At 46.8% G+C, this 25,871-nt stretch overlaps 1 protein-coding gene across 1 annotated transcript in view; it reads right to left on the reverse strand.

Annotated features, from left to right (window-relative positions):
* Itgb5 (integrin, beta 5) overlaps window positions 1-25,871 on the reverse strand; it is a gene marked incomplete in the record, with an annotated part of 100,737 nt that overhangs the window by 48,756 nt on the left and 26,110 nt on the right. Inside the window, 2 exon segments of the mRNA XM_013515122.1 lie at window positions 14,144-14,312; window positions 21,258-21,507. Of these exon segments, the coding sequence (XP_013370576.1) occupies window positions 14,144-14,312; window positions 21,258-21,507 (419 nt within the window).

Here is a 25,871-nt window from a genome sequence, read left to right on the forward strand (position 1 = left end):
GCAATATTTTTAAACAATCTAATGAAGGATTTATATATACATCAGAACATATAAAAAACTCTCCTAGGTCAATAAGAAAATGAACAACTGAATTTAAGAAGTAGTCAAAAGATTTGAACAGATACTTCGCCAAAGAATACCTATGGATGGAAGATGTAAGTGAAAAGACTATGCCATTAGTCATTAAGGAAATACAAATTAAAACCACAATGGGGTAGTCATTAGACTCCTATCAGGACAGCAAAAACAAAAACAGAACAAAACTCATAACACCAAATGCTAGTAAGAACAGTCTCTCAGATTTCTATAAAGTTATATATATATCATCATCTGGAAAATCCACTCTTTGGTATTTACCCAAGACAAATGAAAATTTATGCTTATACAAAAACATCAACCAAATATTTGCAGCAGCTTTATTCACAATCACCAAAAACTAGAAGCAATCCAAAATTCTATCAAGTGGTGAACAGATACATTGTAATATGTCAGCGCAATGGGATACTACTCAGCAAGAAAAAGGAACAAATTATTGATACTCTAATAAACCTTACCATCATTATGTTATGTGAGAAAAGCTTGATTCAAAAGACAGTTTATCATCTAATTTCATTCATGTGTTATTCAGGAACAGATAAAGTACAGGGACAGAAAACAGATAAGTGGTTGCCCAAGGCTGAGGATAAAGGGACACTACAAAGCTTTCTAGGATGACAGAAAATAATCCATGTCATAATCATGGGAGTGGATAACAGACTTTACACTTTTAAAGGATGAATTCTGTTGTGTGTAAATCATTGCTCAACAAATCTGACCTTTTTTTGAGACAGGGTCTCATTATATAGTTCAGGCTGGCCTTGAACTCACAGTGAGCCTACTGCCTCAGCCTATTGCATGCCTAGATTACACATCTGGCTAATCTGATTTTAAAAAGTAGAACAACTCTTTAAGAAATGTGTATCTTTTGACTCAATGATTTTACTTCAGAGTGAACTTCATGCAAGAAGCATTATGAAATTATGTACCACATAGGGGACAGGGAGGAAGCTGATGTCCTTCTGTAGGCACTAGCATTAGAAATCATGTTCAGAAAAGAAAGAAATTACGTGCAAAAATGTCTAACAAAGTGAAAACAAGGGAGAAAGCTCTGTGTACATAGTGTGATTACCAACTCTCTAGGACACAAACATACAAAATACAAAACACAGCTTACTGTGGTCAGGAGTGGCTTTGAGACTATGAGTAATCTCTTTTTCCCATTATTTTCTGAACTGTCTTTAATCAGCAGGTATTGCTTTTGCGAGATTGGGCTGGCCCTTGGGTTCTGGCTCCGTGTCCTCCACGCCAGACTCTCCATGGCTTTGCAGGAACAGCAGGGGTCGCGGCAGCAAGGGACCAAATGACACAGAGTCTGGACACCTTATGATGAGCACTGGCACTTGTTGCTGCCCCTAATTACCCACGTGGCTTTGACCGAATTATTTAACACCTCAAAAGCTTTTTTCTTGTCAGAGAAACAATACTTCACATTCTTCAGTATGTCTGTGAGTCCAGTTAGTCTTCAAGCCTGTGAAGTAGACCATAGGCTATCATCTTACAGATGAGCAACCTGGAGTCAGAGAGAAGCAGGCAGCCCACCCCACTAGCAAATCAGACTTGGGGGGCCCCAGAGGGCAGGAGGCACGCAGGGCTCCAGCTGCTGCCCAGGACGCCTCCACCCTTCAACCCACAGGCACCTGATGGACCTAGCGTGGGCCACAGCAGCCAGCTTGAGGTGGCCAGTATTTTCCACCACAGCTGAACTACCCAGTCATAGGCTGCCCAACTGGCTAGGGAGGGAAGAGGTGCATAGTGAATGTAACTCAGGAAAGAGCCTAGTGCATGGGAGGCTTTCAGCTGATGGCTGCTGGATCCAAATCAAATGCTCATGGAGTGGAAGGCTGCATCAGACACAGAAGCAGCTCCCCACGTGAAAAGTGGCCTGGCATGATGTCTTCTCGGGAGCTGCCTATTGTTCTCAAAATGCCATCAACAATCTTAGCCCAGAGGTCAGCCTGCAGGAGCAAGTCAAGATACGCTCCATCCTTCACCCAGGCTCCCAGGCTTGGAGATGCCATATGGGTAGTCCCACAAAGTATGTACATTAGAAAGAATTTCCCTACTATCTGCTTGGCTGGGAGAGCTGTATGTTTTGAAGACATGAGTTTTGTATCCCATGTCTGCGACAGGGAGCATGCTAAGGTCTGTATCTAGAGGTTCCCCCAAGGCCTCATGTACTCATAGGTGGGGCTCTGGGGAGGTGACTGGAACATGGGTGTGTGATATTCAGCCGTGGATTTGTCAACTGATGCGTTTATAGCTAAATGTGATGTTGGGAGGTGAAGCCTGGTTGGAGGAGGTGGTCACTTAGGTCATGACTCTCCTTCTCCCTTGATCCCTCTTCGCTTCCTCTCTCTGCTGTGAGAGCCCTCCTCTGCCGTTTCCTCTTGCCTTGGAGCCAAAATCTCTTGTGAACCAAAATCCCTACAAACTGTGAATCAAAAGAAACCTTACCTCCTTTGTTATGGGTATAGGGTATTGTGTCTCAGTGACAAGAAAGTAACTGAGAGCACCAGTAGAAAAGTTTTGTCTTGTTTTTTTTTTTGGTTTTTCTCCGGTACCGGGAACCGAACTCACAACCTTGCGCTTGCCAGGCAGGCGCTTTTGCCGCTGAGCTAAATCCCCAGCCCCAGTTTTGTCTTGTTTTGTTTTTAAAGAAAATGCTACACTACAAAATGGGATATGGCACAGGGGTCAGACTGTCAGAAGATCAATGTGATTTTCAATCTTTGCTTTGTTCCAGCTGTGGGACCCTGAATCAGTCTCTTCACTTATATCAGCTCAATTTCTTCATTTGAAAAACAGAGCTAAGCTTGCTTTATGGGGTAGGATTTTAGACTCCCTATATTAAAAAGTATTTGGCACATAAAAGGGATTATAAATGGAACCTATAATTATCATCCAAGGGCCTATTAAAATACCGTAAGAAGCCTGAATACACCACACATCAATCAAGATGTATAGAACCTGAGCTCTCCTACACTGCTGGCAGGAATGTAAAATGCTATATGTACTCTGGAAAGCAGTTGGGCAGTTTCTTAAAAAGTTAAACACCTATCATATGATCCAGCCATCCCACTCCAGGTACTGATCCAAGAGAAATGAAAGTATAAGCCCACAAAAGACACAAACACAAACATTTACAGCAGCTTTCTCATAATAAGTAAAACCCAGAAATACCCCAAAAGTCTATAAACAGATGAATGGATCATAAATAAGCTGCTGAATCTGCAACAGATACTACTCAGCAACAAAAAGAATGAGCAGATAAACCCAACAGCCGGCAGAGATCTCAAAACTAATTGAGCAGAGGGAAAGAAGCCACACAAATACTGTGTATGTAAACTCATAGCAAATGTAGTCTATGTGTAATAACAGAAGGAAAATTCAAGGATGCCTGGTGTGACAAGATATGACAAAGAGGACAAATATGCTTTTGGAGGTGAAAGATGTATTTATTACCTTGATTGTGGTGATGCATGTGTTGAAATTTGTCAGGCTGTATATTCTCAATATGTGTAGTTAATGCCTATAAATTACAATTCAGTGAAGGTGTGTTGTTTTTGTTTTAAAGAAGCCTTGCTTTGTTCAGAATGTCACTTAAATATATAATTTACACAAATACTGATTGTAGGGAATGTGCTGGGAACCCCCCCAACACACACGTGCTTTGACTTGGCAATGGTGTCCACATAGCTGCTACATATTTGGGGCCCAGGTGACAGGCAGATCTGGGCTGAGGCCTGTGTTTGCCTCCTCTTGTCCTTGGGACCCGGCGCATATCACTTCATCTTTGCCAGTCTCCTCCTCCTCATTTAGGAGAGGGAGTTAATAACATTCCTGACAAGATACGGTTGTTGACAGAGTTAAAAATGACACACAAGCAGCAGCCAGCCCAGCACCAGAATGTAGTAAACCACCAGTAATTGACACTCGCTGTCTCCAGTGTCTTCAGGGGGCTGAAAATCCCTTATATATAATCCAGAAGCACACAATCTTTGGATCACAGGGTTTTAAGGGCTCTTTATCGCCTTTTGCCTATTTGCATTTTCTGTATTTTTATGTTAAATATGTTCTCTTTATAAAAAAAGAATTTGTAAAAGGAAAAGAACTGTTTACTCATCTAAACTTTGCTCCACATCTCTGAGCAAAAACATGGAAACAACCAACATCCTCAAACTGGACAGACGTCAGCAGTAGATGAAAATGTCAAGGGTGGGTGGGACGGAAGGACGCTGGACTTGGAAGCAAGCAATCTGGCGTGTGGCTGTGACCGTGATTCATTCAGCTTTTCTCTGTCTGCTGATCAAATCTGGATCTGATTCATCAGCAGGTCTGTTTCAGCCTTTCAACCCGGAGTACACCCCTCACTTGGAGTGAGCTCACCTTTCCCATCATCCAGAGCCAAGGGTGCCCTCCTCCTGTGCCTAGCATTGCCCATGGCCCACTGAGGATGCTTCAGGGAGCACCGTCTTCGCAATGCTAAACAAACCAGCGCACCCTCCTGGCGTCCCCTCTGAGCTCACCGTCCTTGAGGAAGGAGGGCTCCTTGCTCCCCAAGGAAATGCAGCAGATGCTGCCCTCTCTAGAGAACAGTCCACCAGGCAGTCTCCCTGGTTCCTTCTCAGACATGAAAAATAAGCCCCAGGTCCCCTTACCGTAACTCTTCTTCTGACCCTGTTACTCTCCCCGACTCTCAGCCCTCATTTCTTTTTGTTTAAAAGTAGCAGGGTGTTGCCTCTCTTTCCGCCCCTCAGTTTCTTACAATCTGACCTCTCTCTCAGCTGTCTAAAGAAAGCAGCAAGAATGGAGATGGACAACCAGCCCTTCCCAGCCTTGCAGAAAATAAATAAGGTGGTTCCTCCCAAGGGTGCAGACAGACTTGCCGATTTGTTCATGTCCAAAGCTAACCCAGAGAGCCGGGGGCTCAGGGAGAGAGGCACAAATGCTTGCAGAGTGGAGGGCTTGGTATCTCGAGTTTGAGGGCACAAGTCTCCAGCCTGCAGGGCAGTTTGGCTCCTGGGGGTTGGAAGGGGTCACATTCATTAACTGCAAGGCCTGATGAAGCAGGGAAGGCCCTCAAGTGTAAGAAGAGGTTCCACCTCCACTGTCCCTGCGTCCCCCGTGGGAAGCTAGCTCTATTAGAAGCTGATGGCAGACACAGAGAGATGTTCTAAACATGAGCTCAAAGCAGGCTGTCCTTCAAAAACAAAATGATTTTGTATAGTAGAGTTTATAGTCCTGGAGGCCAGATACAAATGCAACCCAGAGGGTGCAATGCTGAGGTGTGCAGAAAACAGACACAAAGAGATCATTGTAGGATCAAAGTCCCAGTGGGCCACTGAGTAGAAATACACAGCACCTGAAGTGCAGAAGGAACCACAGCGCCAAAACCAGGTCTCTGGCACCCACCCTGTGGGTACAGGGTCCACACGCTGCTGAGCAGCAAGGCCGGCTAGAAAATTCTTCTTTCCCTTGAACGCCCTGTGGCTACCCTTGCACATCTCCTGGGCCAGCCAGAGGGTCTACTCCCTCCTCACCAAGGACAGCCAAGGTTGGTTAACGGGCTTCCTCTCCTGGTGTCTCAGCATGGGCTGGGGCTTCCGAGCCCGGCTCCATCCACTCAACCCCTCTGTTCTCTTGCTGTCAGCGCCATTTTAAACACAGCCTCCAGAGACAGACACAGTCCCCTGATGTCCTCTGACCACTCAAGGGACAGCAGGGTTGGGACAGTGGTCTGCAGAGCTCTAACTGGGCCCTGAGCACACGGCCCCTGGGTCCCCAGATCCATTTCATAGTGACTTGTTGACACACAGAGATCACACAAAGCATGACAAGCGAGAGGGGCGGACTCAAGGGTATCCCATGGGAGCACAGAGGGCCTGGGAATTTGAGAAGAGTCCATATCCCACTGAGCTGCCTCAAAAAACGTAGGCCGAGCCAAGCACGGTGGTGCCGATCACCTCAGTACTCTGGGAGACTCAGGCAGGAGGATCCCAAGTTTGAGCCCAGCCTGGGCAACTTAGCAGGGGCCTATCTCAAAATAAAGTGTTTTTAAAAGGGTGAGGATATAGCTCAGTATAAGGGTTCTGGATTCAATTCCTAGTACTGCAGAAGGAAAGAAGGAAAGGAGGGGAAGGCAGAGAATGGAAGGGGTGAGTGAGGAAGGGAGGGAGGGAATAAGGGTAGAAGGAAGGAAGGGAGGGGAGGAGGGAACAAAGGAGGAAAACACATAACCGCGCGCGCGCGCGCGCACACACACACACACACACACACGCACGCACACGTGGGTCCTGCCACTATGTGGGTGGCCAGCACACTCACAGTGCCCTCTCTGGAAAATTGTTCAAACACACGAGTACCCTAGAATAAAGACGCCATCCCAGGGAACAGTTTCGGTGAGGACAAAGGCACTAGCTTTAGTCACTGGGTTTTCTGACCTCAAGGAAAATCTATCTAATTGATCTGCTTAAATGAAGGGTGCTCAAGCCAGATGTCAACACAGCTCGCAGGCCTCAGCTGACTCTGGAGAGTCACCCGGCTCAGTTGTCCCTCTGCTGAAAGGCACCTTCAGAACTGGGAAAGACGAATCAGGCAGGGAAGCAAGGAAGCCTGGGCCAAAGCCAAGCATGCCATGCAAGCGCGGGGCTCCCTCTGCACGCTACCCAGGGACATGGACATCCCGGGTCTGCCAGCCATGTTCCAACTGTGCCCAACAAGCTGAAAAGCACAGCTGCAGAGAGAATCAGCACACGCAGCTCCAATGCTACAGTCCTTCCTGTTCTAAGGTGGCCAGCGGGCCAGGCAGGAAGTGCAGTGCTTCTCCGAGCTAGGACTTTGCTCTTTGGAAGCTCACTCTGCCACTGTGCCGCTGCTGTGTCCCTTCAGAAAAGAGCCACACTCTACAGGCCCCCGGTACTGCTTCTGCCTCGTCTCTGCCATGTCTAGCTATCGGACCTTCCTAGGCTTGTTTCCTCATATAAGGGGGACAGACAGTACAACACCTTCATAGGAGTGGGTGACACAAGCTTATAGGGTGCTCGGGTCCCTCAGCCAACAGTGCTGGATCGTATCATTAAAGCAGAGACCAGTGAAGAGGGAAGGCTCTCATTCAGTCACGGGGCCCAAGGAGCCAGCCCTTTCACAGGGTCCAACCCAGGTAGCACACATCATTCTTTCAACCAAGGTGAGGTTCACAGCAGAGCTGGGGCTATTTCAGCTGTTCACCTGTCACAGTGCTCACACAGGGTCCTGCACGCAGTACGTAGCCAATGGACTTCCAAATATTAACAAGGAAATACTCTGCACTTTACCCTTTCAGCCAAGGGGGGCGGACGAGGGAACACAAGAATAAATGAACAGGTTTCAGGGAGGAGAGAGGAAAGAAAGGGGGCTGACTTGGACAGCTGGCAGGCAGACCCCACAGCAGGATGGAGCCTGGGGACCGAGGAGTCTTGATTCCAACGTGGCACACAGGGAAAGCCAAGGTTAGCCTCTGACTGGCTTCCCAAATCCCGCAGACATTCAAGCCTGTTTCCATCACTTTACAACAATAAACTTGTTCACATTAACAGTTTGCTTTTCTGCCTCTACTATACTTTGCAAGGGAGTATCTTTTTTAAAAAGTCTGTTCTGTGGTCACACTTAATGAGACCAAAGTATAGTATTTCTTTCTTGGGAAAAGAAATCTCGGCCTGTGACTCAGGATACAAACATCTCCCTCGAGTGCATATCCAATAGAGTATGGTACTCTACTGTGGGCTCCGTGTGGGCCCCAACCTGGACCCAGGACGTCTCAGAATGTAAAGGATGAGGCAATGACTTCTCTTTTTTCAGAAGAAAATATCAATGGGCAGATATCAGATATCCTTGATGACTAAGTACCAGTAATTTCGTATGGATCACTGTTTTGAGTAAACATAGGTTGTTTTGCTTATCTTCCCATAGATCTGCAGCTCCAAACTAACTCCTCAGGTAGGGGCTTATCCTCATTTTCTTTAATTTTCTCCACCAGACCTGCCACTGAGCTGGACAGTGCTCCTGGTCCTGCTTCAAAGGACGTGTGGAAAGCACTGTGAATGCCATGCAGAGCCAGTAGCATATGACGGGAGGGTGGAAGTGTGTGTGCGTGTGTGTGTATGTGTGTGTACCTGGGTGTTCCTGACCCAGGAGCACTGCTCAGATCCAACTCTGAGCACAAACCACTTGTTTGTTCTCCAGGTGCTTAACAGGAACCTGTTACGTGCCAGGCAGCGAGCTGGTGCTGGTGACGAGTCCCTGCTGTCTGGTACATCACTGAATCCAAGGGGAGGCACCCATCACTCAAGTAATTGTTCAAATACAAATAAAATGATAGGGGCTGGGGATTTAGCTCAGCGGCAAAGCGCCTGCCTGGCAAGCGCAAGGTCGTGAGTTCGGTTCCTGGCACCGGAGAAAAACCAAAAAAAAAAAAACAAAACAAAAAAAAACAAACAAATAAAATGATAATGGGGACAGAAGTAACCACAGGCCTCTGCTAAGGGACCCTGACTGTCAGCATGACCAGTCAGGGAGCTTCCCTGGCAAACACTGAACGAGGCCTGCAACATGAGTAGGCACAAGTGAGAAGTGAAAAGCAGGTAGGGGCAGGGCATGGGGGACCTCTTTGGGCAAGGAAACGATCTGTATGACACTACAGTGACGGGCACATGTGGTTATAATTTGTTAAAATCCACAGGACTGAACCCTAATGGGTGCTGCGGACTTTGGTTGATGATGTGTCAACACCGGTTCAGTGACCGGGACAAACACGCCACACTGATGTGGGATGCTGATTGGACAGCAGTGGGGGGCGGGGGTGGAGGGTGCGCCAGAGGTTGTATGTTTCTCTAAAAAATAAAGTCTATTAATAAGAAAAGAAAGAAAGAAAAATAGGACTACAAGGGAGGCATATCCCAAGCCGAGGAAATAACATGCGCAAAGGGCCCACAGGAGGCAGAGTAGCTGACTCAAGGTCACTGTGGCTGTAACACAGAGGCCACGGGTGGAGGCTGGGGAGAGAGCAGTGCCTGAGAGCCCAAGACTAAAGTCCTGTCTATTTGCCAAATGCACGTTCCAAGCAAGAAGCAGCCCCGGACCTGAAATGAAAAACCAACGTTCTCACCGGGGATGGAAATGTAGGCTCAGCCATGGAAGAACGGGCCTCCTAGCTTCTCCCTGGGATGATTCTCCCCACAGTCCTCAGTGAAGGGAGCTGCCAACTCTCACAGACACCACAAGGGCAAGGTGGAAGGCTGCCAGGGGGCTGATCTACACCACAGGGTAAGAGCTGCAGCCTCTCCCAAGGGCCCTGCGGACAGTGCTGAGATGTGCTGTGCGGGGTCCCGCCCCACAGGAGAACAAGCAGCTGTCAGCAGGGCTGTGACACTCAGAGCACAGCCAACCACGGGCCACAGGCTTGAGTGCCACCTCAAGAGACCAAACCGGTGGAGTGCTTCAGAAAGCATTCACTAAACCGCAAGGACAAGGACAGCCCTGGGCAGAGGTGCTAAGGCTGAGGAGGACCAAGCAGGCTGGACCAGCGATCGAGTCCCAGAATGCTGAGGTGTGAGCTGCTGGAAGAAGCAGCTCCCAGACCCTGAGACAGATAACAGTGCAGAGCGCCAGGACACAGCACGTGCGGGAGTCCCCTGCAGATGACGCCAAGGCCTGGACCACAGCCTCCATTTCTCAACTTCTGCCTAGGAAAACAATACTAGTCTCAGGTGTAAAAGAAATCTGGCAGCAAGTTAAAAGACACAAAATCAACTCTGGGGACCAGGACAGGGAAGGGTGCAGAGAAGAAAGCGCTCATGGTGAGGCCTGAACGCGGGACTAGAGATTTTCCCACCCTTTGGAGGCATTTATAGCAGCCCCTGTGGAGTCTGAGGATCAAATTAGGAGGTAAAAAGCAAAATCAGGGGCACAGGGCTGTGACAGAGTCCTTTGTGAAGAGCAGCATTGAACAGCACAGGTGGAAGCACCCGGGGCTCCTCTGTCCAACCCTGCGCTTCCCATACAAGGGCGCTGAGGCTGGAGATCGCAACTTGCCTCCAGCTGGAGATAAGCAGCAGAAGACTGGGATCTTGAAGCAGAACAGTACAACCCTAAATCCAGTGCCCTTGGCTCTACACTGCACTGCAGCTGCTTCCCAAAGGGCCCAGACACTGGGTAATAGAAAGAAAATAGGCTTTAGAACCAATTAGACTTGGTCCAAATGCTGGTCCTAGTCCTCACTAAGGACAGGTTAAATTAATTCCTCTGATAATCGGTTTTCTCACCCGTAAACCAGCACCAACACATTGTAAGACTCTTACAAGAACCAAGATAATGCATACAAACCAGCTGGCATGTGGATGACAATTGAGCAAGGGCAGTGACTATGGTAGCTTTTAGAAAACCGCAATATCTATTCGTGCAGAAAGTCTGGCCAGTATGAAGCAGTCCCTCCAGCACCCCCACCCCCACTGGAGCTGTGGTCTCAGTTTTAGATTAGGATGTTCTCACCAGCAAAGGAATGCGGGACTCAGTGCACACCAAAAAGTTTTATTTAAACAAAGCAACTTTGTTTACATTAACATCACACATTGATCTATTTCGGAGAGGATGGAAATCTTTAAAAATTTAACACTCAATGCTATGCAAAATTAGAGAATTGGGCTTAAAGTAAGAGTCTGTCTAACCCATAAATGACCGGAAGCTAAATGCTAAGCACAAGGAGCCAAAACAAGCAAGGAAATCCACTGGGTTGCATAGATCTTGTTTTTCTGGCTGACAGGAGAAAGTAGCCCATAGAATTCTGTGCAGCCAGGATGTACCCAGCCAGACTCAAATGTGAGCCTGAGAACAGCTAGGTGGTGATTGGCAACTTGGAACCCATAGCTCCTTGGCAACTGCACCCCCTGTGTCCTCCAGAGACCAAGGGCACTTCCTGTCTGGGCAGAATAAGAAAGCAGCCACAATTCCAGTCTGAACCTCTTGTCGCACTTCCACCTGCACAATTTCAGAACAAACGACAGTCAACTTCTAGACCGTCCTGGGGAGTACAACTGGTAATGGGAGAATCCATTATTCTGACCAAGAAAAAGTATAAACAGGCTCAGTCACAGATTCCTTGGTAAAGATAAGAAATTAAGAGTAGGGGCATTCCACTTCCAATAGAGCTAAGAAAACCGCATTGGCGAAAACATCTGCACGGGTGAGAGGCATGCCTTAGCTCAGCATGCTGATAAGCTACCCTTCACAGCAGTGACCTGCTGGGGAGAAACAAAGCAACTCAAAACTACCACTTACAGAAGCAGGGTCCTTATCCTAAATAGAGACTGGTAGTTTTCTTCTTTTTGCAAAGAAGAGTTTTCCAAGAAATTCACAGGAGTAGCAGAGTTAGGATTTAAAGTGAGTCATGTGAATGTTCCATAACCCTAATCATACAAGTTGATAACGAAGTGCAACTGAGAAAAACCCGAGAAGCAAACCAGAACAAAGAGTTCCCTATGGCACTGTGCGACGGGCCTGTCAGCAGCTCCATCTCCAAGGGCCCAGGGCACGAGAAAGCAGAGCACACACCACCGGAGAGGATGTCCAGGCAACGCCAGGCCTTACAGGGCGCCAGGCCAAGTGTACAAGATCCCACGCCTTCTCCCTTGCAGTATTAAGAGGAAGGGCTTTTAATCTGGGCAAACAGGAGGAGGCAGAAAACAGTCAGGAATACTTAGGACTAACAGAATAATATCCAAGATTTCCTTTAAACAATAAGGGATAGGACGGTTGTAAACACAGACAAACAAGACCAGCCATGAGTAGTAATCATTAATGATAAACAATGGATACATTAGCTTTCATCTCACGACTCTCTTTACTTTTTGTATGCTCGAAATGTTCCATATTTTTAAAAAAATCATATCTTCTGTAGAAATTTGGGTAAATATAAAATTTTAAAACACCAAGAAAAAAAAATTCCATCACCTGAGACAATTACTTTCATCATTTTGGTTTATTTCCAATTTGTTCATATTTTTTTTTCTTATTTCCAAATAGGAAATACTTCCTGCTTTCCACTGTCCTCCCAATTTGTCCTAGGTATTACTCAAATCAGTAAATATTTTTAATGATATGACTGTTGCATAAGCTCTCACCAAAAGGTAGTCTATGATCTACTTCCATATTTTTTTTGGCTACAGTGAGTAAGGCTGTAGTGAATTAGGAAAGATAACATTTATTATAAGTGGGTAATTTCAAGTGAGAGAGAAATAGTATGATGTATAACTAAATATAAACTGATAGCACAAAGGAAAAGGGGTGGAGAGAGACACTGGTAGCCAACAGGCTGCATACTTCTAAGCAATCATTAACTTTTATGTATTCCCTGTGGCAAAGGCCAGGGCAACTCTAACAGGTGTAAGGCTGCAACGTGCTCAATAAAGTGCATGCCAGTCACTAAGAATCCACCAGCTTCGGTCAGCGACTTCAGGAAATCTGCTAGAATCATCTGAAATACAGAATTTCAGGAGAAAATGGCTTAGGCCTGTAATTGGGTCCTCCCTCACACACCGAGTCTCAAAGATGACTTCTTTCCCGCAAAACAAAAATCTATGAGATTCTCAAGGTGGATCGTATGTTTTCCCTGCACTATTTGTTCTCTGCCAAGAAGATAGGATTTTGGTGGAATGTCCATAAGACTACACCTCCCACAATCAGTATCTGCATACTGGTCAGAAAATAACAATTTTTCTTTCCAAATCAAATCCATAGACTATTCTGATACATTTGAAACATTCAAAGATGAACACATTCTAGCTGTGTTCCATCTGGCTTTCAGACAGCTAAAAACGTCAGGGACTGTGAATCAGACCAAGTGTTTCTGGCCAGCAGCCATCCTGGATGGGAAGGCCCTGCGATCGTGGGCTCCAGGGGCTCCAGGGGACTCAGCGCGGGCAGACCCCGGGGGCCTCGCGCCTGACCTACGAGGTCTGCTGCTGTCTTTATCTTTCCCTTCCCCCAGCCAGTTCTGTCTGCCACTTTGGGTTTCTTATTTCAGGCAGAGCAAGTGTGGACCCCTTCTCATCCTTCTTGAGGACTGAGTAGAGAGGAGAAGTGAGTGTGACGCAGTGCACACCAGCTCTCTGGGCTCAGACACCGTGGAAGCGGGTGAGTGAACGCTCATCACACAGTAAATGAGCAGCAGTTACCATGTGCAGTCTCCACGCTGGGTTCCACCCGCATCTTCTGCCCCGACCTCCCGGCTCTCTACCCGTGAACTCCTCTGAAGACCCCCACTAATTACACACACTGGATGAGAGGCAGTATGGAAAAATGCCAAGTGTATGCACAAAGACTAGAAAGATAAATAAAAACTGTCAGTTGTGGTGGCGAGCTCAAGAATGATGTTTAAAAAATCTTTTGTTGTTGTTATTGGGTTGTTTTGATAGTAGAAAATTATTATAAGAATAAGTTATTACAACATGCCCTTCATATATTTCTGAGATTGGAACCTCTCCAAGTATGGGTTCATTTCTGACCTACATCTACATCCTCCCGCTGGACTCCTGTATCACAGGAAAGGAGAAAAAAAAAAGAAATGCAACCAAATACATCACACAGTTCTCTTTTATGGCTGGACTCCCCTAATACAAATCTTTAAGATTTACCAAAATTGGGGCAGAAAGCTCTGCAAGCTTCTATCTATGTAACCTGACATTTACTTTTTTCTCCTGGAAAGAAAAAAAAAAAAAAAAGCCAAACAATGATTAAACACAGAACAGCTGTCTCCTGGCAAAGACAGTGTCCCACAGCACACAGCCACACCCACACCAGAGAAACACACAGCTCCGTCCATCCAGCCCAGCCCACTCGGCTGCCGTAGATTTCCCCAAGGTGCCACTGAGCTCATCCTCTGATGTAAGAGTGGACAGGAGCCACGAGCTGCAGCAGATCAGAATCCGCCACCTCCTGCAGAAAAAGCCAATATGCAACACCCACACTCTCTCCCGATCTCCCCATTCGGGCACAGGACCAGAGCGGAAGTTACCTTGCAGACGGCCGCCTGGAGCACTGCGTCAAAGCCCCCCTCGGGGGCATCGCGGTTCCGGGACACCCTCTGTTTCCGAACCTCCTCGTTGAAGCTGTCAACTCTGTCCGTGAGAGGCAGCAGGTGGCGGAACCCAAAGGAGGGGACGCAGTTTGGAAATAACTTGTAACTACAGAGAAAGAAGAGGACAGTCATTTTTCCATTGTCATCTTTAAACCTTACCTAAGTGTGCTGTGCACTCACTGACTGCCTTGGGAGGCAGCAATAAGCCCTGCCACACACCCTAGGACAGGCATGACAGAGAACAATCACAAACATGCTGCCTCCTCTCTGAACACCCAGCACCAAGTGCAGGCAAGACAGCATGTCCCACACAATGGCTGGGATGAGAGGTCCACAGGTAGAGGAGGTTACAGCAAGCTGCAGCGGCTGGAGGAAGCCTTGAGGTGGGCCTTGAGGGGGCATGGGACCAGGGGATGGGCACGATGGACATGTCCAGTGAGGGCAGTGGAAGGCAAGTTACTCTAGGAAAACAGCTTTTCACATCCATGTGATAAAGGATCCTGTAACCTCTTCCTGTCAACCCACTCAGTGACCACTGAGATGTCCTGGCACACGAACAAAACATTCTTTCTCCTCCTTCACTCCTGTGTAGATGCTTCGATGACAAACAGTTCCTCTAAACACTACAGAAGTCATTTAGAAACTAAGCATATTCAAATGGGAAATTGTATCTGGAAACTCAGAAAGAAGGAAGTATTACATGGCAATAGTATGTACGTTAGTTTCAAGCTTTTCTCCTACAATATTGGGCAATTTCCTCTTCGGTCAGCTATAGAAAACAGAGGAAGGAACCTTCATCCACCCCTGGGAGAAATTCACTCGCCATGACAGAGTTCTAGGAGCTTCAGCCTGATGTAACACTAGTGAAATAGGAAGGCAGCCTTACTACAATTACAAATGGATTCATGAGGTAAAGTGGGGAGAGGAGTCGGGCAGCCAAAGAGTGTGTGCAAGAGTCCTGTGGCAGGAAGGAGACCAAGCAAGCCCAGGGTGCTGTATACAGCGGGAAAAGAGTGAGGACAGGCTGAGAGGCGGTGGGCAGGCAGCCTGGCCCACATGTGCAGGGGCTGTGCCCATGGAAAGGAAGTCTCTTTTAGAACAAAAGATGGAAACAAAGCCTTGTGCATGGGAAGGGAAACAGGCTTAGCAACTGCTTGGAGGACTCTGCCTTCACTACTGCCAAGATGGGCCTCAGCAGACAGGTCTGGGCAGCTGCCCTTGCAGGCCGCGAGGCAGTGCCAGGCTCTCTGTCTCTCCTGTCGGGCTGCAGGCACCACTCCATTCACAGAAGTCACAGCGCGGTGTGGAGCCCTTTCAGCAATCAGCTATGCACAGACCAACCCTCCCTTCTTCCCCACATCTGCGTGAAACCTTGTGCTTGGACAGGCCAGGCCTTTTTAAACCCATGCCTCAGGCCACCTGGACTTTTTTCAATCTCCTCATTCTGTCATAAAGAATGGTAATGGAAATTACACTCCCTCTGGAAGAAGACACTGAGGTGCCACGGTAGCTATCTGACACACCACACGGACAGACCTAAAAGGAAGTAAACACATCCACTCTCTTCCTCCCAGCTCTCACACCCTCTGTGCTGCTATGGCTCATGGTTCAGGACGTCAGATGTGTGTTCACTGTCACAATGGCAGGCAGATTGTGGAAAGGAGAAAGAAATCGAGCAATCGCAGTCAAATGAGAAAGCCAGAAATGCTGTGAGAAATGCAGCGAAAGCTCTGCACTTTTTAAAATCTTCCTTTTCACTCCTGCAAAGAGCAATAAGCAGATACATTTTTACTACGGAAAATCACTGTTAATTAGGAACTAGAAAATGTGCTCACCAAAGAGCAGCTGGGATTACAGGGAATTTGCTAGAACCAAACCACAGACACTTCTTACTGGGATCAGCTTGGCCACACAGACCCCGGGAACATCTCGGCTGTTACTGGAATGGGACGTCACCTCTGGTCAGTAACCTGGCTTCATCCCTGGAACCGCGCTCTGAGAGGCCTAGGGATCTGGCTGTTTTGGGTGTCTCCTGCAGGAAATCATCACGCCCCTGGGTTTTTGTTTTGCTTTGTTTTGGTTTTTTCCCCCAGTACCGGGAATCAAACTCACAACCTTGTGCTTGCCAGGCAGGCGCTGTGCCACTGAGCTAAATCCCCAGCCCCACCCCTGGGGTTTTTGTGCTATAGGATCTAGTTCAGAGCATTTGAAGGGAGCTACTAAATTAAATATTATTAACCAGGAAAACAAAAAAGAAAATATGTATAAAGAGCTGGAGGAGCATGAGAGAGTGTGTGCTCTTGTGTGTGTAAAGTAAATTCAATCTGAAGACACCAGATGTAGGCAAATCGAGGAAACAATGTAATGATGAGAGCAAGACTGTGAAGTAAGAAGGGAGCCTTACTCTAAACATAGAGAAGTTCTAAATAAAATATAATTTTAAAAAATTTAAATAGCCAAAATTGAATGCTTAAAAAGGAAATCCCAAGTACCAAAAATGAAGCAGAAACCAGCCAACAAATGGATGTTCAAGAGGATATTTGAATGAATGGACTGAGGAGCAAGGTAGGAGGGGTCCGAAGATCCGGAGCAGAGGCCATGGTCCTATGCAAGTCTCAGGCCTGTATGAGGCCAAGCCCTGGGACCGGGCTGTCTGCAAACAGATAAGCGCTGCAAACAGCTGCCGAACACTAAACCACCAGAGACAGCAAATCTCTAAGTCACAGGCCTGGGAAAGAGTCACAGGAGCTCACCACCCATTCCAGGGAAAAGAATCATTCATAATAAATTGTAACGCCAGGTCTCAGCAATCAAAACTTACGGGGAAGGAGCCCCCATCTGAGACGTTAAGAGAGAAACCAGTGCCACAGAGAATGCTGAGGGTTCCCGGCAGCAGCAAGCTGAAAACTGTTCTGCAGGAAGCCAACATGCACAGAGCATGTGGCCCTCACATGGAAAACAGCCTCTGATGAAGATGAGCTAACAAAAAGTTATAAACTCCATGAGAAACGAACCACCACAAAGGAATGTCAGCAAATCCAACACACACGCCTAAGGCCCCACAAGCCAAGGAATAGAGAAAACACAGTGTCCTAAAACGCTCCAAAACAGGGATATTCAAGACTTTTGAAAAGAGGAAGGACCACAAATCCAATGCCAGACAGGATATTATTAGAAAAACAAAACAAAACAAAAATTTGAAGGCTCTAAAAAATGGTATGAAATACAGAAGACTCTAAGAAAGAACCAAATAAAAATTACAAAAATAAAAAATACTGGCACTATATGTAATATAACAACCATTGTTAATTTCCTATCATCTTGTTTTGACATTCTGTATTGTTTTTATTGGTTTCTATGTTGTTTTGTTTTTATCTTTGTTGTTGTTCTTTTGTTTTCTTTTCTCTTTAAAATAAAAAATATTCCCATTGGTATTCAAAAGTGAAATTTTAGTATAAGCATTAAACTGAACCTGAAGAACAAAGTGGTACACTGGAAGACATTTCCTATTCTGTAGCTAAGAGAGAAAATGAAAGAAGTAAAAAGTATGGGAGAAAAATGAAGGAACATAAAATTCAGGACGAGAAGGGCCAACAAACATCTAGCAGTGTGCAGGTGAAATGGAGAGAAGGAGAAAGGAAACAGCAGAGAGAAGGTCAGAATAAAGGTGCGCTCTCAGGTGAAACAAGCAAGGTTCTGAGTTCTGTAAATCAAAGGAAATGCAACATGGTCACAGGGCAGTGCATATTGTTACAGAACACATTTAAAGCCATGAGAGAGAAGTACAGCGTCAGACAAACAGCAGACCTCCCATCAGCCACCAAGACGCTAGAAGATGTTGGAATATACCTGCAAGCGCAAAGGAGTTCTGTGACTTCCTGGGAGAAACACATAAAGGGCAAGGAAAAAAAATGAAAGTAATGAAAGAGGAAACCTACTATTACCTCATCTGCAAATACTTATACATGGTCTATATTTAAACAGCAGCCGGATACCTCTATCAAAGAAAAAGTATTCAGAATTGGAAGTAACAAATCCTGTGTCCATGCATATCAGGTGATTCTTCCCACAGGAACTATTTCTAGTAGAACAGCACTTAAACAGTGCTTTAATCTGATGCTTAAACCACTCTATGCCTTTTTTTTTTTCCATGGTGGCCCTGGTACATCTTACTGCAGATGTGACAATTCTGAAGGGATGAGTCCAGGGTTTTGATCCCTTCCTGGGAACATCTGGGACATAGGCAGGAGGAATAATCCTCAAAAAGCCCCAAGCCTACTTGCTGTCCTTCTCTCAGGTGTCCAGCACAGGTGGTTAAACTGTTTCCTGACTGTCTCATTTCCCCAGCAACCCCGGGAGAGCAGCATCTCACTGAAGGTTCCACTGGAGCTTGGGGAGAACTCTGGCTTTCCTCTTCACATGAGCCGGAGGAAAAGAACAGACAAGGATGCCACACAAAGATCTAACATGTAAAACTGGCCAGCTGCAAGACAAGAGGGAGAGGTGGGGACCAAGGTACAAGCCCAGCTTTCCCAGACCTCCTGGGTTTTTAAAAAAACCTCTCGAGGTGTTTTTAAGAAATCGTTTTCAAGAAATCGCATGCCAGGCTTGTGCTGTTCTGTGGGGGCTGATGTTACATGGATGCCATAGGGGTGGATGTGAGCACAAAACATTCAGCCTGCTCACTGAGCTACACAGCAACTTCCTATTGTACTGCCCAGCTTCGAGAAGAGAGATTTCTGTAACTCAGACTTCATGTTTCTCTCAAAACTCCCATTCTTCTCGAGATTTCCTGTCTTGCAAGCAGCTTTGCAGCATGCCTTGTACCATACTCATGGTCTGCAACTGCACCTGCTTGGACACAGAGAATAAGCTCTGAATAAGCAATGTGGCACAGCCATGAATATTTAGACACTGAGCCCTCCGGCCACTCCTTCATCCGCCGCCAGCTCCCAAACTAGCATCTCTGCAGTGAGACACACCCTGTCTGTCTGTGGACTTGGCCCAGTCAGAGCAGAGGGGAAAGAAGTGGATGGACTCGCTGTTCCAGATGAATGGGAAAGAAGCTTTGGTTATGATACCACTGCTCCTGGTTAAGTAGCAAACTCCAACAGGAGGACAGACATTTGGCCTTAGGAGACAGAACCGAGTAATAAGAATGCCAGCTACCCACTACCTCCCGGAGAAGATAAACCCAGCAAATGATGACACCTAGTAGCTCTTGAGACTTAAAAGAACGTAAGACTCCCATCTGCAATCAAACGTTTTCTTGTCTTACTGACCCCCGGGAAGACCTAAGACTTCCTCGAGAGTGGACAAAGCAACCAGGACGATTCAACAGAATACAGTGCTCAGCACATCATCAGCTTGCCCAATCCCCAGCCTTGCTCGGACCTGGGAAGTGCTGAGGCTGCCAAAGATGAGCTTCAGGGAGAGGCAGGCCCAGAGCCTTAGGAACAGCTCCCTCCCCCTTGGCCACAGGAGACCTAGGGTTGGAAGTGATGTTGCAAGATGAAGGAGGCTGGATGTCTGAGTCACCACTTGCAGGAGAGCTGCCTCGGAAAGCTGCTCAGCCCTCATCAGATTCTGTACAAACAGGAAAAACTCCCAGTGTCTTGAGCCAGGGAGACTTGGGGATGGGAAGGCCAGGAGGGCGGGGTGGGAACTGTTACCTCACTCCAGGTGAAGTGTCTGGGGTGCAGTGGGAAGTGGAGGGGAACACGGCATTGCATTTTTTGTGTGTGGGGAATTGAACTCAGGACCTTGCACTTGACCGGGCAGGCACTGTACCACTGCTATATGCCCAGCCCATGGCATGGTATTAATGAGAATGCAGGCTCTAAAGTAGTCTGCCTGGATTCGTTTAACTCATAGGCAAGTTATTTATTCTCTCCATGCCTCAGTTTCATCCTTGAGTCTAGCTATGACTACTCTAAAGACCTCAAGAGGCTGTTACGACACTCAGATGAGACAATCCATATAAAGTGTTTGGCATAATGCCTGACACTTAATAAATTTTAAATCTTGGCTGTTTGTTGTCTAGTGGCTGTACTGGGACCTTATATCCCAAAGTCTCATTAAAATTGAATGTACAGATGAGGCAAGAAAAAGGTGGATGCCACCAGTTATACTGCATAATCCTGTCATTTAAAGGAACAACTGAAAGACTAGAAAAGAAAGAAAACAACCTAGCAGAGGCTGTGTTAGGGCACTGGAGAACACACCCACGCCCCGCAACAAACACTCATGGCAGAGACCTGTTCATCAGGCCCACTTCCTCTTATTCCTGGGCATGGAGCTAAACAAGTGTCTAGTCTCTCACTGGAATTCAGTTCCGTCTAGCAGAATGGCAGACCAGGCCCACTATGCCCTGGGATGCCCGGTCCTCCAGGCATGATGACCTTGAAGCCATGAGTGGAAGACAGCAAAGCCTGCAAGATGGAAGGAACCTGGGTTCCTGAGTCACCACTTGCAGAGGTGTCCACTGGGCAGGAGACTCTATCAGATTTAGGTCACCAAGAAATTGATTTCTAGCAAGTCTGGGCTATGCACTCTATTTTGTTGCAGCACTTGGGAACTCCTGTGCTCCAACAATGTGTCAAATACTTTCTAATCCAGGTACTTGACTTAATGTTGACAAAAATCCATACCTCAAAACATCTGTTTCATCAAGGTAAATTATAGTTATTTATATAAACCATAGGGACAAACTTCAAATTTACCTCCAAGCATCTTAGTCACTCCAAGCAAGGAGAAAGTGCAAGTTGTCCCACCTGGTCCCTTCCCTGTGTCCTGGGCCCAAGACTCTCTGTGGATATTCTTTAAATTCTACTAATGTGAGAAAATAGTGCTGTGTGGGGCGGGTAGGAACCTAAGTGTGCTAAGATCGTTACATCTTCAACCTTGTGACAGTTCACTTCTTTCCACAAGTTGCACCATCATTAATCAGATTAAATACACAGGCTGGTCACTCCTTCCCTCTCCTTCCTTCAAGCTGTCTTCCCACTGCTCCTATCTTGAGCTACCCAAAAGAAAGACAGCGGCCACTTACCCAGTGCATGGATTGGTCTGGTACCTCGGTGCCGTGTAGGAGAAAGGAGAGATGTCCTTGTCAACGAAAGACCCAAAACCCAACCGGAAGTTGCTGGTGAGCTTCCTCATTTCTTCAGCAAGCACAGTGCCCAGGCTCCGAATATTCTCCAGGTCATCCTTCATGGATAGGGAGAGGTCCATCAGGTAGTACAGGTCCACAGGGTAGTCCTCCACTTGGCGGACCTGCAGCCGGAACGTTGCCTGGTCACCTGTGCCAACAGAGATGTTATGCATATTAGATGCCCGGTAACCTGCTGGGCAGAAATGAAGGACTGCTTCAAAGCTGCTCCATGTCTTACTTTTTCTTTAGTGATACTGTGCCTCCTAGGAGAAATGTTCTCTTGGAAGTGGAGTGCCTAAAGGAAACGGTTGCTGAGGGGGGAATCTTGGACTCTTCTGCCCAAACACTTGTTTCAGTGTTTCCAAAGGAAGCCTTGCAACCATCAGCCTCCTCAACTAAGGTGTTCTGTTTTCTTAGCAGCAAAAGACCCTCAGGCAGTTGGTAGACAGTGAACCAGACAATTCCACGAAAGCAAAGTGGACTGGAGAGCAGCCCATCAAACACATGCCAGAGAAAGACCCAGACCAGATGGAAATGGGGTGTGAAATTGCCAGCAAGGAAGGAATTAACAAAAGAGAGCTTGGGCCCAGTATGGTGGTCCATGTCTATACTCCCACTCTGGGAGGCTAAGGCAGAAGAGAGTGACAAGTTCAAGCCCAGCCCAAGCAATTTAGTCTCTTAAAAGTGGCTAGGGATGTAGCTCAGTGTGAAGGCCCTGGGTTCAGTCCCCATTACTGGGTTAGGGTGAGGTTTAGACATGAATAAAAACTAGATGGGGAAGAGACAGATAGGCAAGTAAAGGGACAGTAAGTGACAAAGAGAGTGACTTAAAATACCCCAAAGAAAAAAGTAGTTAGGCCTGTGCTATCTCACTCACCTCTACTTACATCTCTTCAGCCATTCACCAGACAACAGTATTTAGTTCTTGGGCGTATTTGGTCCTTGGGGACATCATAAACACAACTCATTCTCATCAGAAATTACATGTATCAACTGGGTGTGGTAGCACACGTTTGTAATCCTGCACTGACAGGCCAAGGCAGCAGGATCACAAGTTTGAGCCTAGCCTGGGCACCTTAGCAACTTAGTGAGACCCTCTCTTGTAATAAAGAATAAAAAAGGGGCTGAAGCTGCAGCTCAGTGCAAGGGCCCTGGGTTCAATACGCAGTACCTCCGAAGAGAAAAAAAAAAAAAAGATATAGTAAATACAGGAAGATGGAGTACAAATTTTAGTTTCATTTTTTAAAACCTGAAAAAAGAAGAGAAAAAGAACAGCAATACCAGAAGAACAGAAAAAGAAAAATAGATTTGTTTACTTACTACAAGAAAGATAAAATGATTTCTGGTTCTATAATAAGAAAGCCCACATATAAGGAAATGGGAGTTAGTTCAGAGGGAGAGGATGGGAGACAAGCCAGGGTCTGAGAGGTGTAGCCTTTGCTACCCAGGTTTATAGAGGGGCTCAAGTCAGGGCAGCTCAATTGCTAGCAGACCCACATAGGGGAAATGCTCCCTAAATCATCTCATAATTTCTACAAACAAATCACTTAGAACCAATTTAAGGATTCAATTCACACCGCACAATTCAGTCCACCCTAGGCTCGTTAGCCTCTTCTGAGCACCGACACATATCTTGTTCATTCACAGCAGAACTGATCACGTGCTATCTTGTCTGTTTAGAGCTGCACCAGCCAAAGTGACCTTGCTCTGAGCAATAGCTCCGCTCCTGATTGGCCATAGCCACACCTCCGAGAAGCCAATCATTAGCCTTCAGCTGACACTCAATGAGTGATTGCTTCAGGGCTCCTGCAGAACAGAGAATGAAATTCTCTTGCTCTTCTCTCACTGCAGACAGGCACATTTCAAGAGGTAGACCAGGAAGAATCCAGTGATCAAAAGATTTTAGTTTAAGTTGCAGCTCTGTCCCTCCATTAGGGGTGCAACCTAGGCCTGTTTCTCTACATGTCAAATGCAAACAGCAACAGTGCCCACTGCACTGATTGAGGCTGCATGCTCTGGTGTGGGAGAGGGGTGCTTTGTGCTGATAAAGGCTTGCACACAGGAAGTACAATTATGATAATTACTATTTGTAGCCACAGTTGCAGCTCCAAGCCTGCCTCCCTGACTTGTCTTTGTGTGTATTATTTGAGCTGCCTCAAGATTGATGTTGTTTGAGTTGCTGATTGGTATGAGCCTATTTTTAAAAACCATCAGAGTCTGACTCAAACAGAAGAATGTTCAAGATTTCTTCCAGAATGAGCTCTGGACTGCTGCCGTGCGTCTCTGGCTCGGATCAGGCAGACAGGGTCCTTTGGATGCCAGGTCTCGGTGGGGGAGAGGTGGGGGGGGTGGTATTCCGACAGGCAGAACCACCTTGGGCTATGCAGGCCCCACAGACCCAGAATGGCATAAACTTGCAATCCCAACTCTTCCACTCAACTCCATGGCCTTTGCAGCGCCTCCTGCATTTTCCAATACCTGCTCACCTTCCCCCAAAGCTTCCAGCCACACCTTCATTCATCCAGAATCGACTTTTACCTTTCTGCGGAGGATGAATAATTAACATATAGGTGCCCCAGGTGCAGAATTGTGGAGGGTGCCTGGCTGGCTTAGACTCAGAGGCCAGGAGGCAGCCCCGGCACAGCAGCAACGCTAAGCTTAGAAAAGGGAAAGCTGGGCTTCTAACCCAGGCCTGGTCACGAAGACTCAGAAGACCTCAGGCTCCTCTACACTTGCTGCTCAGTCTCTGCTTCAGTAAAAGGAGGAAAATATTCATCAGTGCGGGAGTAAATGAGATTACATATATGATACATAACTCAATTCCGCCAGAAGTCAATTATTAAAACAATTTCCTGTCGGGGTAACAAAAGAAAAACTGCCAGAAACTTGAGTTTGACTAGCTACAGTCCTGGGCACACACATTTAACTTCAAATGTCCCAGACCTAAGGCAAAGAGGGAAATATGATGTCCTTCTGCTGGGAGGGTTATCTACTAAGAAATGAGAAATTGTTTTCTTTCTTTTCTTTATTTTTCAGTGTTGGAGGTTGAACATAGAACCGCATGCTTGCGAACCAAACACATAACCACTGCCCACATCCCCAGCCCAGAAATGAGCAATCTCTTGGTATTAAATTCTAAGAGAACTTGATCACCGCAAAAACATACCCACACGAATGCATGCATGCATACACACACACACACACACACACACACACAGGCTTCACACGTTGAAAGGAAGTATTTTTCCCATTCTCCAAAAAGGGAAGGATGTAAGACTGAAGTCAGTATCACTTGTGCTCTGAGGAGGGTTTGCTGGCACCTTTACGAAGCTTGATTTTAAATGGCAGGAACTCCTGAGTGAGCGCTGGTAAAGCGGCATGCTCGGTCAGCAGGTTTCAGGGGAAGGACCTGGCTTGGGTGGCCAGCACCCTGACTCCTAGCAGAGAAGCCTCCAGCGTTAGCAGCCTGGCACGCAGGGAGACGGTCTAGGCACTTTGCCCATCCTGGGTAACTTCCAGAACCACACCTGCTCACATGCACCCCTCACTGCCACCCTTTCCAGACAGTGGCTCTCCCACACTGCCTGGAACCTTAAACCTGTGTGCTTCCAAAGCCCTTCTCACCTCCAGCAGCAGGGCTGGTCTGTCCCTGTCTGTGGCAGCACCATCCCAGGCCTCGTGCCTGGATTTGTCATTCCCCGCTGCCTCCCTCCCAACCTGGGTCCCCTGCAGGCTCGCAACTCTTCTTTCTGGGGTGGTTCCACATAATCCCGGCCTCAGGCCAGCAGTGGGATCAGAGAAACAGGATAAAGCAGATGCCACAGCTAAGCGGGTCCCCTGCACCTGGGAGGATGAGGCTCCCTCAAGCAGCCCCTCTCGCACCCTCCGGTTTCTGTTTCAAAGCACCCAGCTCTGGCTGCATTTTGCACGAAATTCCTGTCACTGATCCACGATTAAGCGCAGTTTCTCCGGCTGAAATCAAGTATCAACTAGCAGTCAACTTGAAATGCATTTGTAATGCTTGCTTCCCTCTGCCCTCCCTTCAGTAAAAAGTAAAAGGTTAACTTTTTCCTTAGGGACATGTATCAGACAACAAACATTTCTGGAGAATTCTAGCAGAAACATTTAAAACTGATTTTTTTTAAGCCACAAAGTAGTTTTCAGCAGATAAAGTCTTGTCGACCCCACATAACTGAGTGGCTTTTGATTCCTTAGAATTCCCTTCAGTGCAAGAAGCTGAAATAAACAAGGGAAACAGAAATTATCTGTGCAATACAGCTGAAGAGCGAATTAGGGCCCTGGTACCCACTTTTGAAAATGAACTTACAGCACCTCTGTGAGCTACAGAAGGAGGCATTTCACATCCTGAAATTAAATCCAGATCTAGCACCAGAAAATTGCTTCCCTGATCTAAACAGGCTACTGTGTGAGCTTGCACCCCCTCCCACCTCAGAATACTGGACTGACTCTGGACAGAGGTCAAGATGTCACGGAACATGTCATTTGACGACA

Source organism: Chinchilla lanigera, unplaced genomic scaffold, assembly GCF_000276665.1.
Source record: "Chinchilla lanigera isolate Chin_1 unplaced genomic scaffold, ChiLan1.0 scaffold00026, whole genome shotgun sequence".
Classification (NCBI taxonomy): Eukaryota; Metazoa; Chordata; class Mammalia; order Rodentia; family Chinchillidae; genus Chinchilla; species Chinchilla lanigera.